Below are 20,036 nucleotides of genomic sequence, written 5' to 3'. Positions count from 1 at the left end.
AATACAAATTGCCAAAAATAACTTTGCTCTGTGCTTCTCCGAGCACGCACTTTGTAGCCTATAGGCTATGGCTCATTTGATTGAGACCACACTAAGTAGCCTATAGGCACACTTGATACTGCGCACCCAGCGGAGAATCAGAGATGAGGGACATCGATTTATAGCCTAATAAGCAGTGCTTGACTTGGGCAGGGACTCACTGGAGCGGAGTACCGGCACCTCAAATATTCTACTGCTTGAGCTCCTGTTCCTCTTATAGAATATTAGCTCAAAAGTTTTGTGGAGCTCCTGCACCTAAATATAAACAGTACCAGAACCCAAATTGAGTATCGGTACCTATTTTAGTTTAAGTCAAGCACTGCTAATAAGCAACTCATTCTAAAACACTAAGAAATATTGAAATATTGATGAACTGGGAAAACCACAGAACGTTGCCTGTAGTTATGGCATTGAAGGGGTACTGTTACAAGAGTATGAATGGAAAATGCTGCCCGTAGCCTTCTGCTCGCATACCCTCTCTCCTGCTGAGAGAAGACATGCCCAGATAGAGAGGTAGTGCTTGGCATCAGTTTGGGCTTGTGAGAAGTTCTCACGTTACCTGTGCGGCCTGGAGTCGATAAGCGATTGCTTATCAGAATGATGAGGTTCAGCCCCAAAGCTAAATATACACCAGGCAAAACGCTGCTCATTGCCGACACAATCTCAAGACACCCGTCGGTCCGCCGTGAGATCTCAGACCTGGAAGAAGAGGTCGCAGCCTTTGAAGCTTCACCAGATTGCGCAAGCAAACAGTGAAGATGAGGAAATACAGACAGCACTGAAGTACACAAGGCATGGATGGCCGAAGCACATCAAAACAGTTCCTGAGACAATCAAGACCTATTTTAGCAAGCAAGGGTTCCTAAGTGAATCCGATGGGCTACTGCACGGAGAGAATCATGATTCCAAAGGTCCTGAGAAGCGAGATTCTCAGCAAGATCCACGAGGGTCACCAGGGCCTCACAAAGTGCAGAGAACATGCTTGACTTTGTGTGGTGGCGACACATAGTGACACCGATTGTGGCTACAGGCTGTAGCCCAGAACAGCTACTCATGGGTCGTCAGTTACGGACAACGCGTCCAAACCTAGCGAAGAACCTATAACCTATGTGACCAGACTTGAAGAAGGTTGCCAAGCAAGACACTGAGGCAAAAACATCCTACAGGACCTACTAAAACAGGCGTCATGGAGCCAGACCCCTGCCACCGTTACAGCTGGGTGACTTCGTGCTCGTGAAGCTCGACCAAGACAAAACAACAGTGAAAGGTCAAGCTGAACAGGCCAGATCATACATTGTGGATACTGAGCGTGGCGAGTTCAGGAGAAACCGGAGACACCTCCAAGCTACTCCTGAGGACAAACACCACACAATGGAAACCCCACAAGGGGTCTGATGTTCTAGTGGAATGTCTGCCATCTGCTACCCCAGAACCAGAGTTGGAAGCAAACCACACTGGTGATCCTCCAACCACACCAAAAACCCTTAGGTCTACAGAGTCACCAAAAGTTACCGGGGCAACCTGTGAAGAGACCCGTCAGATACCGGTCAAAAAAACAAGGAAAGAAAAGAAACACTGACAGTGAAATGGACAATTGAAGAAAGGTTGAATGTTGGGACTTTTATTTCGGGTTAAGTTTAGGTTAGGGAAGTGTTAGCTAAAAGGGTTAAGGTTAGGGGAAGGGTTAGCTAACATGCTAAGTAGTTGCAATGTAACTAAAAAGTAGTAAGTAGTTGAAAAGTTGCTAATTAGTTAAATGCTAAAGTTGTCCGTGATGACATTCGAACTCGCAACCTTTGACTTGCTAGACGTTTGCATTTGTGTTATGCTTGAGCTGAAAATGTCGTCTGAGGCTTCTTATGGAGGGTGCAATGCGAAGTCGGTGGAGGCATGCAGAGGCCAAATCAAGCTCCTTACTGCATCACCGTGCGCCTCTCAAATTTTGTAACAATGCAGAGGGCTCAGTATAGCTCCGCATTGACATGATTGGTTGACGGTAGTTGGTGGTGGGAGGTCCAGTATAAGAGCCAATTTATGTTTGATTTGAAAAAATGGTCGGCGGTGCTGTATGGATGGTGTGATGCGTTCGAGGAGGCACGCAGAGGCCAAATTGAGCTCCATACAGTATCGCCGTGCTTCTCTCAAATGTTGTAACAATGTGGAGGGCAATAGCGCTGCGTTGACATGATTGGTTGACAGTAGGTGAGGGCGGGACGTCCTGTATAAACACAAACTCACTTCCTTGACAACTAACTTCATTCACAACAGCTCTGTGCTGCTCGGCGAAGTGCCAGAAGTATGAATGCCCTGACTTCTGCATAGGCAGTGTCACCCTAAATGCAGCAAACAGATTGACCATGAAGCGCCTTTCAACACAAACTCGCTTCCTTGACAACTTCCTTCACAATAGCTCTGCTCCACTAAGCGCAAGAAGTATGAAAGCCCTGACGTCTTTTTGGCTGTATCACAGTAAATTATATACGGCCATTTCAGACGTCGGATTCGTCATGCAGAGCCCTACAAAATGTAGGAGCTGCACATCGCGATGCAGTACAGAGCACAATTTGGCCTCTGCATGCCTCTGGAAGCTTCGCAATTGCGTCACACCCTCCAAATGGAGTCTCCGGACACATTTACAGATCAAGCATACATGTGCTCTTAATCCTTCTGTAGGGCCCATTGCGACCAGCACTAGCAGGTCAATGTACGACTAAAATGAACGAGTCACTCAGAAAAATGACTCATGACTCTCGAGTCAGTAAAAAGAGTTGTTCAAAGCGAACGAATCGTTTGCGAATTGTACATCACTACACACAGCACTCTGAGATTGATTGCCCACAAGAGCGCACTCACCACATCAAAGTTAGGAAACGCAAGCCCACCCACTGGAACCAATTTCGGCTACTGAACGCTTACTGGTGATATTACTGCTTCCACTATACTTTATCAGGCGTGAATTAAAGTCGAGGCTAACCTTACACTTGCGTAATATTTTTTGGAGACAAAGTAACCTTTTGATGGAGTTTATGGAAGATGCAATCGTTTGTTCTCCTCGCTTCTCTATGTGGATGCGTCCTCTGCTCAGGTACATATCTACTGTTTCTCTTTTGTACATTTCAGTGTAGGTTTATTTATATTATGTATAATATTTGCAATCCCCAGTATTGATTAATTTCTCAATTATTGCCTCGGTGCCCTAAAATCTCTCAAATTAAGAATATAGCCTTTACGCGTGGGAAGGCTTCTCACAGATCTATTTTATTTTACTTTCTAAACTAAAATGTAGGCTAAATATGTATGCAATCGTTTTAAATTTAAACTAACCATGCACAATTACGAACATTGACAGAAGTGAATGATTTATTTAAATTATTTTTCCTTGAAGTCTGAGACAACCTGTCATAAACACAAAATCATGAAACCAGTCTCTGTCATTTAGACAGACGCATGAATCATTTCTGCTCCAACAGCATTAGCCTATAGTTAGACCAGTTAATCTCTTTGTTTGAAATATGGATAATGCAATAATAATACTGTATGTGTGGCCACTTTGGATTATTCTTTATGGCAGATGACCCTACAGACAGACAGACAGACAGACAGACAGATCAATGTAGAACCATGCATATAGGATGCAATCACACAGAAAAATAGTAATACAATTTCAAAATAGTGGAGCTGTATAGAGATATGTGTTTTACAAAGTGCTGCTATAATGTAGTTCATGAGTTGCAAGCAATACCCATCAGATCATGCTGGCATAACAGATTGCAGCAGCCTCTGCTACCTTTGGATGCCGTCTACCATAGCACCATTCCTTTTACCACTGGTGACAGTTTTAATACTCACCGCTACATCCTGTATCAAAAGGTTGGCTGGCCCTCATTAAAGTACCGTAGATCAACTCATTACTCTCTTTTTGTTTAAAAAACCCTACTACACAAGCTTCCAATTTACCTAACTTCGTTATTAAAGTTTAAAAAAACATGAGAAACCAAAACCCGCTCACAGGATTGGTTAACTCTTGACGTTCCTCGGGTTTCCGCCGAAATACGTAATTTTTGTTTTGTTTTAATCCACCTGATTGCTGGAACCAATTACAAAATACACTACAATTGGATGCTCTGATAACACTTGGGCAATTTAAAATATTAATTGGGGAACTATTTGCTGAGGAATGTGGCTGTTTTTCTTGATTGTTTGTTGTACTGTATTTCGTTTGTTTTTATGTATGTGTAGGTCTCCGTTCCGAAAGAGACCGTGGTCTCATTGGTGACACCCTGTTTAAATAAATGTAAAATAAATAAACATCAATCCAGCCCAGATAGTCAGAGGACGAACAACAGATCAACTCCAAACATCTCTGTTGAACAGTAGCTGGGTGACTACTGATTGCCAAGGATTCTTAATACTAATGCTTCTCTCTGTATAGGGGCAGTGATTGGAAAGCTTTCAAACTTGAAGGTGCATGTGATGATCTCCCCCTTTTTTGCTGAGACAGTGGTCATAATAATATGGTGTTAAAACGAGAAACACTGTAATTTAAAAAGCAGTGGCTGTGGCATTTTTAGAGGGTTTAAACCCATGCTAATTGAAAAGGGCACTAGCCAATGGTCATGTCTATGTATTAGAGAAGGAATAGAGGCATCAGCAGAAGGAAATGGCTCCCTCTTCTGGATATTCTGCACTGCATTTATCTCCATGGACGTTGCTTGGCAACACGAATGCGCTTCCATGTTGTATTGCACCATAACTAGCTGTTTCCTTCCATGTATTTTAAGCATGCGTGTGTGTCAGGCTGGCCTTTTCAGATGCAGTGTTACCACTGTGAAGAGACTCTGTTGGACAATGACTGTTCAGCTCCAAAGTTCATTGTCAACTGCACAGCAAACATCCAGAATGCCTGTCAGAAGGAGGTGATTGTGGGTGAAAATGGTGAGCCTGGTGGACTTTTTTTGCTGTCAAGTCGGAATCCATTCTAGTAGGGTTAATAGTAATATAAAAAATAAAAAAATGTTTTACAATAACAAAATTGCACCCTTTGACATGTGTAACGCTTGGCCAAGGCTTTGATGTCTCAGTGTTCTCTCTCTCCCTCTCTCCAGGTGTGTCCTACAGGAAGACCTGTGCCTCTTTCTCCACCTGTCTGATCGTATCAGCAGGGTATCAGTCCTTCTGCGTCCCGGGTCGGGTGGGCTCTGTCTGCATCAGCTGCTGTAACACCCCCCTCTGCAACGGACCCCGCCCCCCCAGGATTTCCCTGGCCCCCACCCATCCTCCCACCAGACCCACTACCCTCCTCATCATCACTGTTGCCATGGGAACACTTCCCTGATGTGGACACTAGTATTGGCTGGATTGGACAGAAGGTTCTCAGGTGTGGAGGTGCCTTGCGTTGGAGCCAACAGACACTGCCCTGAGAGATGACTGGAAAAAACTGTCTACTGTGGACAGAGATTCTACAATCTACCAACAGGGCTGACTGACACATGGCTCCATTGACCAAAAAGAGTGACAAAAACATGAGAAATTAGGAGGGGGGGGGGGGTGTCTACAAAGATAACATATATAATTGTTTTAAGATGCTCATACCATGGATCATTAAGCAATTTGATTTTGAACTTTAGGACCACTGTATGTATCAACAAATATTTCAAAAACTAAATATTGAATTTGGCCTTTACTACTGTAGCCCATAGAAACACATTGAATAACACATTCATACATGGCAAAAAAAGACAGTCTGAAAATAAATCATAAGGAATATGGTTAAAGTGTCTGTCCTAATATCTAGGAGATATATATATATATATATATTTTTGTACATATTTAACCGCTTTTTTTGTTGCCACAAAACTACCTCCATTCATTTGTATGTGTTACCTTGAGACAAGTCCCGTGACACTTGTGGGTGTTGTAGAGCAAATTCGCATTTTAGTTTGTTGTCCAAACAGTTTGGACGGTAGAGACAGAAGTTGCCACATCGGAGGTACTGACTTCAGGCGAGTCCCACGGGACTCTTTCCTGAGAGTGGTCATAATAGTTAAAGGCCAAACTGTTAGGATGCTACAGAGGTTTTTGTGAGAATACCAATTTTTGGGATGTCTCCTGGTCTAACAGTCCTGTAGCCACTTTCCACCGCAGATTTGGAAGGCTGATGTGGTGGATTGAGACGCAGCCCATGCAACAAAAAAAATCTCTATCTTAAACTGACATATTTTGATGTGGATTTTTTTATCATGTTAATTAGATTGATGCACAGGTGCGTCAATAGACTAAGGATTAAAAACCCATAGGGATGGGTGTGATACTTTGCAACCCATAACATTTTTTTTTATAATGAACATAAATTACAAGTCCCATTGAGTTAAACTATTTTAACACATATTTATTCTTACATTAATTTAGCAGATTTACAACAGCAATTCCTGGAAAAGCAAAAGTTTTCACAGTATAAGAGAGCAGTCATTTCATTTTTGAAACCGTAAAATCCTCAGATGAAAAGTAATAGGTGATCGTTTGGTAAACCTGTATTGTTATTGGCACTTCTAAGAAAATAAAGCCTTGAGGTGCATAGCAGGGAGGATCTTTGACTGCCAGATAGATCTGTTCAATTTCATTCAACCAATGTTGAAAACCTAAGGAATGTGACCCATATCAGAATGGAAACCATTAATTTCCCTGCATCTTGATTCCCCTCAACATCAAGGAAGAAACATTTGTAACAGCTCATCCTTTAGCCAAGGACGCAGAATTAATGGGTAGAAGAGGACTAGTTCTGACTGGTAATTGGATGCTATGCCATGTGCTTCAGTGACTAGTTAGTTTGGAATAGTTTGGATATGGCAGAAATGCCATACCTTCTCAATTAATCCCATAACCCCTGTCACAAGAGATTACTTCTCAATTAAACTAAGTGCACCTTGTAAATCAATTTTGTTACTCCTGGACATTCCATTAAGATGAGTGGGATTTATTTATTTCATTTCACCTCAATACATAAAATAAAATCCATAGCACATGAAACAGGTTCTCTACTGTTCACCTGTTTCAAGCACTGAATCTTTTTTAGTAGGGGAAAGACAGAACAAGCTTGACAAAATAAATATCTGGAAAAAGATATTACACTTCAACACAAGTCTATCAATAGATATCACTTTCTAGACACCATAGCGGACAACACCACCAGCAATTACCATACAACTCCTATAGCAATCATTTTTTATGTTGATTGAGGTGCTTTGGGCCAGGTCTGGATATTTAACATGATTAAAATCCTCGAACGCAATCGTTTGCATCTTATAAAAAACTCTGAGAACATCCCCTAAATGACAAAATAAAAATACTGATGTAAGAGCATCCTGACTTTGAGAAAGACAACGCCTTAAATGAAACCAGTAAATTACTCTGATCAGTTAACGGCCATTAAAAAAAAAAAAAATCTTCGAAAGGGATTGTACTGTAACAGAAGTAGTCATATTTATTATACCGGTATGCTAATAACAATGATAAACCATGTAAATGACCACCCTACGAACTCATGTTCTTCATCACAACGCTGAAATCCTGCGATGTCATCGTTATGAGACGAATATGGTGTGGAGGTGGGGGGGTATTTAAGTGGCAGAATTCCCAACTGGACAGATAATATTCACAGAATTATCATCCTCTTTGCAGTAAATGTATCCATTTCCATGACATTTACAGCTGCTGAAGCGGTCCCACAAATGCAAACTGTTATTGTACTTATCAGTAGGTATATAAAAAGTGGCCTTTTTTAATAATTTGAGGCATTGTTCACATGGAAAAGAAAAAAATGATAATTGTCTCCTCAACACTTGTTACCACACAATGTGAAAATAACTATCAAAATAAGTCTGTGTTAATTACTTCACAAAGCAACTACACAGTCCCTTCAAAATGGGACTTCTAGACCTTTACATTAAAGCTCAAATACATCAAACCTTATGCCAAAGTCAAATTCCAAATGCAACCAATCGATTCCTAAAAATTAAGACAATATACCAAAGAACAAAATCAAATCATGGTCTAAATAATGAATAATAATCAAGCAGTTAAGGCGAATGTACCAGAAGCAATTCCAGGTCACAGATCTTTCCTCCACTTAATTTACTTCTTCTTCTTGTTGTCCTGCTAAGTAAATAACATATTTACAATACAGCTCTACATAAAACAGACAAATTCTCACCTAACCTCAAACCATTATTAACCTGGCAGTGCAAAGTACAAGATTACTACAAGGTACAATATGCTGGTTAATCATACATAGTATTTAAGATGCTTTCTGGTCCTATGTGCATGTTATTAGATTGTTTAAAACATAGCAATGTGTATAAGAGTTAGTGGAAATATAGTATAGTTGGTATACTACATTAAAATAAATGCACTGTGTTAGAGCACCCTTGCCAATATTGTACCTTCTCATTCATGGCCAGAATAACCATTAGCTTCCTGAAGATGGTCACAAAGTCCAAGAAGAGATCCACAGAGTGCCTTCAATAGGGTGAAGAGAGAAAAGAGTTAACAAATATCTTCTAAAGCACTTGAAAAGTTAATTGTAAAAGAGCCAAGCTATTGACACATTCTACATAATACCAAGTCCGTAGCAATTGCATTGTATACTCTACGTTTTACTGTGTTAGATAAGGAAAGATTGCATGTATACCCTACTCTGTTTTACTGTGTTAGATAAGGAAAGATCGCATGTATACCCTACTCTGTTTTACTGTGTTAGAAAAGGAAAGATTGCATGTATACCCTACTCTGTTTTACTGTGTTAGATAAGGAAAGATTGCATGTATACCCTACTTTGTTTTACTGTGTTAGATAAGGAAAGATTGCATGTATACCCTACTCTGTTTTACTGTGTTAGATAAGGAAAGATTGCATGTATACCCTACTCTGTTTTACTGTGTTAGATAAGGAAAGATTGCATGTATACCCTACTCTGTTTTACTGTGTTAGATAAGGAAAGATTGCATGTATACCCTACTCTGTTTTACTGTGTTAGATAAGGAAAGATTGCATGGCCTGACAGACACACCCACGCACGTTTCTAAATTCCAGATCACAATGGCAAAAGACTGTTTCAACAACTAGTCCCCCACCCTCTTCACCAGGTCCAGAGAGTGCAGTCTTACCAGATGTAGTCTTTGTCTCCCATCTCAGCCTTCTCAATGATGAGTTGAGTGTCAAACAGCACAAATCCACACATGATGGCCAGGCCAAGGTATATGTGAGCCTACACACACAAAAACAGAAATGCTTGATTGGTGAAAATGACAACTAGCACACATTCTGTAAGTCATACTATAACTAAGTCCATGAAGAGTAGTGTTGGACAGCACTGTGTATAATATTATTATTATTATTCAAAACAATGCAAACATGACTATAGTGGGTTGTTTTCCTCTTACCTTGAATAACATGACAGACCCCAAGAACATGTTGAGGAAAGAGACCAGGAGCAGGATGGACAATCCGGACGTCAGAGTACCTGAAAGGCAGACATGGGATATTTTAATTTAGTAACATTTATTTTGTACAACACTACAGTTTCACTAAAACCGGAGTGGTTAGTTTCAGTCCCTTAATAAAAAATGTAAACATAAAACTCCAGGACACTGGTAATGACTAGACTATTTTCTCCATGTATCTGACCTAGTAGCACGTCAAGCTGTACGAGTTTACGTTCTATAGTTTCAATTCCTTTACATTACACAATGTGGTTAGCAGCACACAACACTTTACCCCAGAGGAAGAGGAAGCTCCTACGCTGGGCATAGAGAGCACTCAGTGTGAAGCACACAAAGATGATGGAGGTCCCCAGGAAGGCTGTAACTATGATGCTGGTTGGAGAAGGAGAGCAGATATGAGAAACATTTAGAAAAAACCTTCAGTCAAAAGGAAACTAGCTACTTACAGATCATTATTGTCATTTTACCTTGGGTTAATAGAGATTATGTAATCCATGGTTGGGCCCAAACCAACACCTGGAATGGAGAAAAAAAATAACATAAATCAGCAGCACATGACCATTAGAATAGCTAAAAATACATAGGCTGCGTTCAGATTCTCTACCCTTCTTTGGAAGTGTGCACTCATACCCTCCCCCTCAAGGATCTATTAAAAGGAATGGACTGGTGTAAGGAATATGGTGGCAACTCCTTCCAGCCATGTTTGCACCAATCCAAAGCTTTTAAAATGCATGAGGGTGAGTGAACAAGTACACACACACACACTGTGTAGGCCCTTTTCTGACAGCGCTATGAGGCAGATGAGGTTACCTGTCAAGTAACCTTGGTTAACCCAGAAGTAAAGTCTTGTGTAATTGGGCAGCTGCTCAATTAAGTTCTGGGTCCATAGGTGTTAAGAGAAGGGATCAAGAGATGCAAAAACAAAGAGCGGAAGCGGAACGAGGAGCTCCACCCTCTTTGCAAGTTACGGGCTGAATGTCCCCTCCCCTTCCGAAAAATGCTAACACCTGCGAAATCATGACTGTCCAAATAACCAGTGACGGATAACCCAAACAACGAAACTACTGCTGCTCGTTATCCTACGCGTCCTATTCCTTCCCGACAGATTCTACGTTACCAGTTATATTTACGTAGATCTGTCCACAAGAGATTACCTATGAAGAAGGCAAAGCCAGAGAGGATGGCCAGTCTCTTCTTCTCCGTCTGAGGGCAGTGGGGGGTCATCGTCAGCCAGACCATCATGGCCAGGGAGCCCAACATGGTCAACAGCCCACCCTAATGGACATAAAACACACAGCAACAGTTATAATGTAATAAGATAAATGGTGATTGTCAATCACCAGTTAATGCAAAATATTACCACACAATCATATGTTATATGGCCCTCTTTTGTGAAATCTACCCCCAACTCCACACACACACTTAAGCGTTCTTAATAGTTACAACACACTAATAGAGTGCTTCAGTTTGGTTGTACTTGTTCCTATGGCTACCACCATCTCCGTTTACCTGGAATAGTCTGGTGATGACGTGGACGTAGGCTCCAGCTGCAGCCACAAACATGCACAGGGCCAGGCTGGAGTAGACATTCTTCAGGTGCAGCTGAGTGGAGCGGGAGCTGAGACAGAAGGGAGAGTTGTACTGTATGAGGAACACACCGACACACACACACAAAAAAATAAAGGGAACACTTAAACAACACACCCTAGATCTGAATGAAAGAAATAATCTTATTAAATACTTTTTTCTTTACATAGTTGAATGTGCTGACAACAAAATCACACAAAAAAGAATCAATGGAAATCCAATTTATCAACCCATGGAGGTCTGGATTTGGAGTCACACTCAAAATTAAAGTGGAAAACCACACTACAGGCTGATCCAACTTTGATGTAATGTCCTTAAAACAAGTCAAAATGAGGCTCAGTAGTGTGTGTGGCCTCCACGTGCCTGTATAACCTCCCTACAACGCCTGGGCATGCTCCTGATGAGGTGGCGGATGGTCTCCTGAGGGATCTCCTCCCAGACCTGGACTAAAGCATCTGCCAACTCCTGGACAGTCTGTGGTGCAACGTGGCGTTGGTGGATGTTGCAGGCAGCAGAACGTTCTCCACGGCGTCTCCAGACTCTGTCACGTCTGTCACGTGCTCAGTGTGAACCTGCTTTCATCTGTGAAGAGCACAGGGCGCCAGTGGCGAATTTGCCAATCTTGGTGTTCTCTGGCAAATGCCAAACGTCCTGCACGGTGTTGGGCTGTAAGCACAACCCCCACCTGTGGACGTCGGGCCCTCATACCACCCTCATGGAGTCTGTTTCTGACCATTTGAGCAGACACATGCACATTTGTGGCCTGCTGGAGGTCATTTTGCAGGGCTCTGGCAGTGCTTCTCCTGCTCCTCCTTGCACAAAGGCGGAAGTAGCGGTCCTGCTGCTGGGTTGTTTCCCTCCTACGGCCTCCTCCACGTCTCCTGATGTACTGGCCTGTCTCCTGGTAGCGCCTCCATGCTCAGGACACTACGCTGACAGACACAGCAAACCTTCTTGCCACAGCTCGCATTGATGTGCCATCCTGGATGAGCTGCACTACCTGAGCCACTTGTGTGGGTTGTAGACTCCGTCTCATGCTACCACTAGAGTGAAAGCACCGCCAGCATTCAAAAGTGACCAAAACATCAGCCAGGAAGCATAGGAACTGAGAAGTGGTCTGTGGTCCCCACCTGCAGAACCACTCCTTTATTGGGGGTGTCTTGCTAATTGCCTATAATTTCCACCTGTTGTCTATTCCATTTACACAACAGCATGTGAAATTTATTGTCAATCAGTGTTGCTTCCTAAGTGGACAGTTTGATTTCACAGAAGTGTGATTGACTTGGAGTTACATTGTGTTGTTTAAGTGTTCCCTTAATTTTTTTGAGCAGTGTACATACATACACACACACACACACACACACACACACACACACACACAGTTGAAGTCGGAAGTTTACATACACCTTAGCCAAATACATTTAAACTCAGTTTCACAATTCCTGACGTTTAATCATAGTAAAAAGTCCCTGTTTTAGGTCAGTTAGGATCACCACTTTATTTTAAGAATGTGAAATATCAGAATAATAGTAGAGAGAATTATTTATTTCAGCTTTTATTTCTTGCCTCACATTCCCAGTGGGTCAGAAGTTTACATACACGCAATTAGTATTTGGTAGCATTGCCTTTAAATTGTTTAACTTGGGTCAAATGTTTCGGGTAGCCTTCCACAACCTTCCCACAATAAGTTGGGTGAATTTTGTCCCATTCCTCCTGACAGAGCTGGTGTAACTGAGTCAAGTTTGTAGGCCTCCTTGCTCGCACACGTTTTTTCAGTTCTGCCCACAAATGTTCTATTGGATTGAGGTCAGGGCTTTGTGATGGCCACTCCAATACCTTGACTTTGTTGTCCTTAAGCCATTTTGCCACAACTTTGGAAGTATGCTTGGGGTTATTTTCCATTTGGAAGACCCATTTGCGACCAAGCTTTAACTTCCTGACTGATGTCTTGAGATGTTGCTTCAATATATCCACATCATTTTCCTACCTCATGATGCCATCTATTTTGTGAAGTGCACCAGTCCCTCCTGCAGTAAAACACCCCCACAACAAGATGCTGCCAGCCCCGTGCTTCACGGTTGGGAAGGTATTCTTCAGCTTGCAAGCATCCCCCTTTTTCCTCCAAACATAACAATGGTCATTATGGCCAAACAGTTCTATTTCTCCATTAGCAGTTGCAAACCGTAGTCTGGCTTTTTTTTAATGGCGGTTTTGGAGCAGTGGCTTCTTCCTTGCTGAGCGGCCTTTCAAGTTATGTCGATATTGGACTCATTTTACTGTGGATGTAGATACTTTTGTACCCGTTTCCTCCAGCATCTTCCCAAGGTCCATTGCTGTTGTTCTGGGATTGATTTGCACTTTTCGCACCAAAGTACATTCATCTCTAGGAGACAGAACGCGTCTCCTTCCTGAGCGGTACGACGGCTGCATGGTCCCATGGTGTTTTTACTTGCATACTATTGTTTGTACAGATGAATGTGGTACCTGCAGGAGTTTGGAAATTGCTCTCAAGGATGAACCAGACTTGTGGAGGTCTACAATGTTTTTTTCTGAGGTCTTGGCTGATTTCTTTTGATTTTCCCATGATGTCAAGCAAAGAGGCACTGAGTTTGAAGGTAGGCCTTGAAATACATCCACAGGTACACCTCCAATTGACTCAAATCAGAAGCGTCTAAAGCCATGATAATATTTTCTGGAATTTTCCAAGCTGTTTAAAGGCACAGTCTACATACACTAAATTGACTTCTGACCCACTGGAATTGTGATACAGTGAATTATAAGTGAAATAATCTGTCTGTAAACAATTGTTGGAAAAAATTACTTGTGTCATGCGCAAAGTAGATGTCCTAACAGACTTTGCAAAACTATAGTTTGTTAACAAGAAATGTGTGAACTAGTTGAAAAATTAGTTTTAATGACTCCAACCAAAGTATGTAAACTTCCGACTTCAACTGTATATACATGCACATATCTCTTAATCTTCTCTATGTCTCTCATGTCTCAGGCAGAGTTGCAAAGAAAAAGCCATATCCCAGACTGGCCAATAAAAAGAAAAGATTAAGATGGTCAAAAGAACAGACACTGGACAGAGGAACTCTGCCTAGAAGGCCAGCATCCCGGAGTCGCCTCTTCACTGTTAACGTTGAGACTGATGTTTTGCGGGTACTATTTAATAAAGCTGCCAGTTGAGGACTTGTGAGGTGTCTGTTTCTCAAACTAGACAGTCTAATGTACTTGTCCTCTAGCTCAGTTGTGCACCGGGGCATCCCACTCCTCTTTCTATTCTGGTTAGAGGCAGTTTGCGTTGTTCTATGAAGGGAGTAGTACACAGCGTTGTACGAGATTTTCAGTTTCTTGCATGGAATAGCCTTCATTTCTCAGAACAAGAATAGACTGACAAGTTTCAGAAGAAAGTTCTTTGTTTCTGGCCATTTTGAGCCTGTAATCAAACCCACAAATATTGATGCTCCAAATACTCAAGTAGTCTAAAGAAGGACAGTTTTATTGCTTCTTTAATCAGGACAACAGTTTTCAGCTGTGCTAACAATTGCAAAAAGGTTTTCTAATGATCAATTAGCCTTTTAAAATGATAAACTTGGATTAGCTAACACAACGCATTATTGTAACACATGAGTGAAGGTTGCTGATAAATGGGCCTATGTACGCCTATGTACATATCCCATAAAAAAAACAGCTGTTTCCAGCTACAATGGTCATTTACAACATTAACAATGTCTACACTGCATTTCTGATCAATTTGATGTTATTGTAATGGACAAAAATTTTTAAATAAAATGTGTTTCTTTCAAAAACAAAGGACATTTCTAAGTGACCCCAAACGTTTAAACGGTAGTGCACATCACATGCAACACCCACAAAACCTAACATCAACAGATTAATTGATCTATCACTACACCCAACCCACCCACTCAGAATCAGGTATGCTTGTAGCCTGAGTGGAACAGGAGGTGAGATCAAGGGGAGAGTTTTTATTGTATGAGGAACAGGTTTAGCTCTACAGAAAATGTATTTCAACATAAAATGTCCAACTCATCTAGTCATATTGTAATTTAGTAACACAGCAATGCCTGCAACAGCAGCAAAGCCTGTTAGTGACCAGTACAGACTGCTTCTGTTCAATGACTGACTCATGATGACGACACTAATGATGCCAGTAAGTCTCCTTAATGTTGTCAGATAGTGCATGGAAATAATAAACCAAGCAAGTTACTTACATTTGGGAAAATTTAAAAAGGGAATCAAAATGTATATTTCGATCAAACATGTTCATCTTGTCTGGACTTGGTTGGACCCTGTCCCTGGAGTAAAATTTCCTGAAACAAAACATATGTGATGGACATTAGGCATTACTGTTGATTAGTACAGTAATGGCTTGAAATAAAACAGCCTTCTTAATTAAGAAAAACTTTTACTAGCTATATGTCCTGGAATGAAAGTGAAAAGAATGTCTGGCTGAATCACACGAGCCAAAAGTACTTTTTTCACTTCATTCTTTATATTATGGATCACATACTTGGGCAGATCAAATAGACAGCTAACGTTAACTGTGTGGGTCTGAAATTGAACGAATGTAGCCTCCTCTTATGCAAAGCAATAATTAGTGTTTTGATTAGCCTGGCATTACGAAGGTATTGTATGGGGTTTAGCTTTTCACTGACTTGGTTGTAAAGGATTGTGGGTAAGGGGCTTCCTGAGTTCAATTATTATACAGCACTCGGTCTCACCATGACCATATCTGGCTACGTTTCAGATTTACTTAGCTACTGTAGCAACAGTTGCTTACCGATAACTAACACACAGCTACTGTTCGCTAATACACCTTGGCCAAAATCCCCGAGGGTAACAAACTATGACGGGCAATTAGGCCTACAGTAAACAAATAGTCAATACTTTTGTCAAACGTAATGAAACATTGTCGTAATCGCACACGAGTCGACAATTGACCAGTTACATCAGGCCACATACGCACTGATTCAAAATGACAGTTGCCATGTTCATTTACTAGTCTGAACTAGGAAACTCGGAATTGTACGACTTGCCAACTGTTTAAACGTGGCACGAGTATAACTACAACCAGTAAGCAAGTCGTACATTTCCGAGTTCCGACTAGTACATGAACGCGGCAAGTTATTTTAGTGGTGGAAGAGGATAGAGGAAGCTAACTAACTCATTTCAGATTACATTGTTAATGTATCTAGCTATTTAATGTAATCGTAAACTAAGATTGCTAGCGATTAGATGCTCCCAAACAGATGGCTAGTTGAAGGGGGCGCTGTAATGATAGCCAGACGTCTAATGCCAGCACGCTATCCTAGCTAACTTGGCTAACGAAGGCCCTTACCCAATCATGCGTAACGCAAACAAACTTAGCTTGTTCCCCGTTTCGTGTAAGGTTAACTTCACTCCGATGAATTACAGTTGCCCATTGTAATATAGCTAACCAAAAACCTTCAAATAAAAACCAGGTAACAGGATAACGTTAGATCATTTTTATGGATAAATAAAATGTGAGTAGAAAGTCAACCATTTAACGTTAGCTAGCCAACATTGGCCGTGTTCGAGAGCATCAAAAACGTAATGTAGCATGGGCGAATTGACTGACAGAGCTACACATTTTAATGGGCAGTTATTTAGATCAGTCAGTAGGTAGCCGCCTGCACTGTTGGCTGCGATGTCGAACAAGCCCACTAACTAGCTAGTTTATGTTAGCATCGACATTGGCTAACGACGTTTTCCCTTCTCTGGCTTTTCATTATCAGACGTCAAAACGAACATAAGAGCAGGTGTCGTTTACAACTTTCTGGATAGCTGCATTTTATATATAATACAAATTACCTGATGGTGATATTTGCACAACGATCAGCAACAGATAGATTTTTAGATAGCTAACGAAAGGCAAGCTGTTTCCACACATGAGCCAGATATTTCACTGAAAGTACAAGTGTGAAGCATCCGGTTGGCGTTTCCGCTCATTACCAAATATGGCGATAAGAGGAAGCCCAGTGGGAGAAGATGGAGTGAGATGGATTTTGGTCGGAATTATGCAAAGGTTCTCATCAATGAAACATTTGATCTCAATAACGTTTACTTTTGCCAAAACTAGAATCTGTTACGAACAGAGTGGACTGAGTTTTGTAGATTTTAACCTTTGCAAAAGTTTATTTAAAAATTGCGTTGTTTAGCGTTCTATCAAATACATGCGTGCTTGGCTCTACCCTCTATGACTTATTTGTTCTCATTTGAAACGACATGCTGTGGTCTATCTTGAGTAGAACAATCTTGCAGCTTCTTTACATACATTAGCCAGAGCTACTCCTTTCTCTAATATCAATTCAATTTCAATTTAAGGGCTTTATTGGCATGGGAAACATATGGAAACATTGCCAAAGCAAGTGAAGTAGATAATAAACAAAAGTGAAATAAACAATACAAATGAACAGTAAACATTAAACTCACAGAAGTTCCAAAATAATAAAGACATTTCAAATGTCACATTATGTCTATATACAGTGTTGTAACGATGTGCAAATAGTACAACATGGAAAATAAATAAACATAAATAGTTGATGTATTTGCAATGGTATTTGTTCTTCGCTGGTTGCCCTTGTGGCAACAGGTCACAAATCTTGCTTCTGTGATGGCACACTGTGGATTTCACCCAGTAGATATTGGAGTTTATCAAATTTGGGTTTGTTTTTGAATTCTTTGTGGATCTGTGTAATCTAAGGGAAATGTGTGTCTCTAATATGGTCATACATTTGGTAGGAAGTTAGGAAGTGCAGCTCAGTTTCCACCTCATTTTGTGAGCAGTGTGCACATAGCCTGTCTTCTCTTGAGAGCCAGCTTTCTCAATAGCAAGGCTATGCTCACTGAGTCTGTACATAGTCAAAGCTTTCCTTAAGTTTGGGTCAGTCACAGTGGTCAGGTATTCTGCCACTGTGTACTCTCTGTTTAGGGCCAAATAGCATTCTAGTTTGCTCAGTTTTTTGTTAATTCTTTCCAATGTGTCAAGTAATTATCTTTTAGTTTTCTCTTGATTTGGTTGGATCTAATTGTGTTGCTGTCCTGGGGCTCTGTGGGGTCTGTTTGTGTTTGTGAACAGAGTCCCAGGACCAGCTTGCTTAAGGGACTCTTATCCAGGTCCCTCTCTCTGTAGGTGATGGCTTTGTTATGGAAGGTTTGGGAATCTCTTCCTTTCAGGTGGTTGTAGATTTTAACGGCTCTTTTCAGGATTTTGATCATTAGCGGGTATCGGCCTAATTCTGCTCTGCATGTATTATTTGGTGTTTAACGTTGTACACAGAGGATATTTTTGCAGAATTCTGCATGCAGAGTCTCAATTTGGTGTTTGTCCCATTTTGTGAATTCTTGGTTGGTGAGCGGATCCCAGACCTCATGAAGGGCAATGAATTCTATAACTGATTCAAGTATTTTTTAGCCAGATCCTAATTAGTATGTCAAATTTTATGTTCCTTTTGATGGCATAGAAGGCCCTTCTTGCCTTGTCTCAGCTCGTTCACAGCTTTGTGGAAGTTACCTGTGGCGCTGATGTTTAGGCCGAGGTATGTATAGTTTTTTGTGTTATCTAGGGCAACGGTGTCGAGATGGAATTTGTATTTGCGGTCCTGGCAACTGGACCTTTTTTGAAACCCTTATTTTAGTCTTACTGAGATTTACTGTCAGGGCCCAGATCTGACAGAATCTGTGCAGAAGACCTAGGTGCTGCTGTAGGCCCTCCTTGGTTGGGGACAGAAGCACCAGATCATCAGCAAACAGTAGACATTTGACTTCAGATTCTAGTAGGATGAGGCTGGGTGCTGCAGACTGTTCTAATGCCCTCGCCAATTCGTTTAGCCTTCCCTGTAGCTCAGTTGGTAGAGCATGGTGTTTGCAACGCCAGGGTTGTGGGTTTGATTCCCACGGGGGGCCAGCACAGGAAAAAAAAAAAAATGTATGAAATGTATGCATTCACTACTGTAAGTCGCTCTGGATAAGAGCGTCTGCTAAATGACTAAAATGTAAATGTAAATATATATGTTGAAGAGGGTGAAGCTTAAGCTGCATCCCTGTCTCACCCCACGGCCCTGTGGGAAGAAATGTGTGTGTTTTTGTCCATTTTTACAGTACACTTGTTTGTGTACATGGATTTTATAATGTCGTATGTTTTTCCCCCAACACCACTTTCCATCAATTTGTATAGCAGACCCTTTGTCAATTAGGGTGTGCAGGGTGAATACGTGGTCTGTCGTACAGTAATTTGGTAAAAAGCCAATTTGACATTTGCTCAGTACATTGTTTTCACTGAGGAATTGTACGAGTCTGCTTTTAATGATAATGCAGAGGATTTTCCCGAGGTTGCTGTTGACGCATATCCCATGGTAGTTATTGGGGTCAAATTTGTCTCCACTTTTGTGGATTGGGGTGATCAGTCCTTGGTTCCAAATATTGGGGAAGGTGCCAGAGCTAATGATGATGTTAAAGAGTTTAAGTATAGCCAATGGAATTTGTGGTTTGTATATTTTATAATTTCATTGAGGATACCATCAACACCACAGGCCTTTTTGGGTTGTAGGGTTTGCATTTTGTCCTGTAGTTCATTCAATGTAATTGGAGAATCCAGTGGGTTCTTTAATAGTTGATTCTAAGATTTGTATTTGATCATGTATATGTTTTTGCTGTTTGTTCTTTGTTATTGGGCCACAAAGCTTGGAGAAGTAGTTTACCCATACATCTCCATTTTGGATAGATAATTCTTCGTGTTGTTGTTTGTTTAGTGTTTTCCAATTTTCCCAGAAGTGGTTAGAGTCTATGGAGTCTTCAATTACATTGAGTTGATTTCTAACAGTGCTGTTCCTTCTTTTTCCATAGTGTATTTCTGTATCTCTGCTTTAG

General features: G+C 41.1%; 2 protein-coding genes across 4 annotated transcripts; one reads left to right on the top strand and one right to left on the bottom strand.

The window, feature by feature from the left end:
- The first annotated feature begins 2,444 nt into the window (after positions 1 to 2,444).
- On the top strand, positions 2,445 to 5,374 carry LOC115149794 (ly6/PLAUR domain-containing protein 1-like). The gene is made up of 3 exons (XM_029692625.1): positions 2,445 to 3,124; positions 4,837 to 4,974; positions 5,145 to 5,374. The coding sequence occupies exons 1-3, from the start codon at positions 3,073 to 3,075 to the stop codon at positions 5,372 to 5,374; spliced, it is 420 nt and encodes a 139-aa protein (XP_029548485.1). The 5' UTR covers positions 2,445 to 3,072.
- Positions 5,375 to 6,409: 1,035 nt separating this feature from the next.
- Positions 6,410 to 17,093, bottom strand: LOC115150451 (probable Bax inhibitor 1). Of its 3 annotated transcripts, none has more exons than XM_029693752.1 (10): positions 16,980 to 17,093; positions 15,359 to 15,457; positions 11,046 to 11,154; positions 10,691 to 10,811; positions 10,004 to 10,052; positions 9,811 to 9,908; positions 9,477 to 9,556; positions 9,201 to 9,301; positions 8,478 to 8,553; positions 6,410 to 8,193 (listed from the first exon to the last, which is right to left on the bottom strand). In XM_029693752.1, the coding sequence occupies exons 2-10, from the start codon at positions 15,412 to 15,414 to the stop codon at positions 8,170 to 8,172; spliced, it is 714 nt and encodes a 237-aa protein (XP_029549612.1). In that variant the 5' UTR covers positions 15,415 to 15,457; positions 16,980 to 17,093; the 3' UTR covers positions 6,410 to 8,169. The 3 variants fall into 3 exon arrangements, with proteins under 3 accessions (XP_029549612.1, XP_029549610.1, XP_029549611.1); XM_029693750.1 differs by lacking the exon at positions 16,980 to 17,093 and adding an exon at positions 16,486 to 16,710; XM_029693751.1 differs by lacking the exon at positions 16,980 to 17,093 and adding an exon at positions 16,486 to 16,710 and having other exon boundaries at positions 6,410 to 8,190.
- Between the last annotated feature and the right edge of the window lie 2,943 nt (positions 17,094 to 20,036).

This window comes from Salmo trutta, chromosome 16, assembly GCF_901001165.1.
Source record: "Salmo trutta chromosome 16, fSalTru1.1, whole genome shotgun sequence".
Taxonomy (NCBI): domain Eukaryota; kingdom Metazoa; phylum Chordata; class Actinopteri; order Salmoniformes; family Salmonidae; genus Salmo; species Salmo trutta.
Note: the sequence above shows the minus strand (reverse complement) of the source record. Positions and strands in the feature narration are given on the sequence as shown.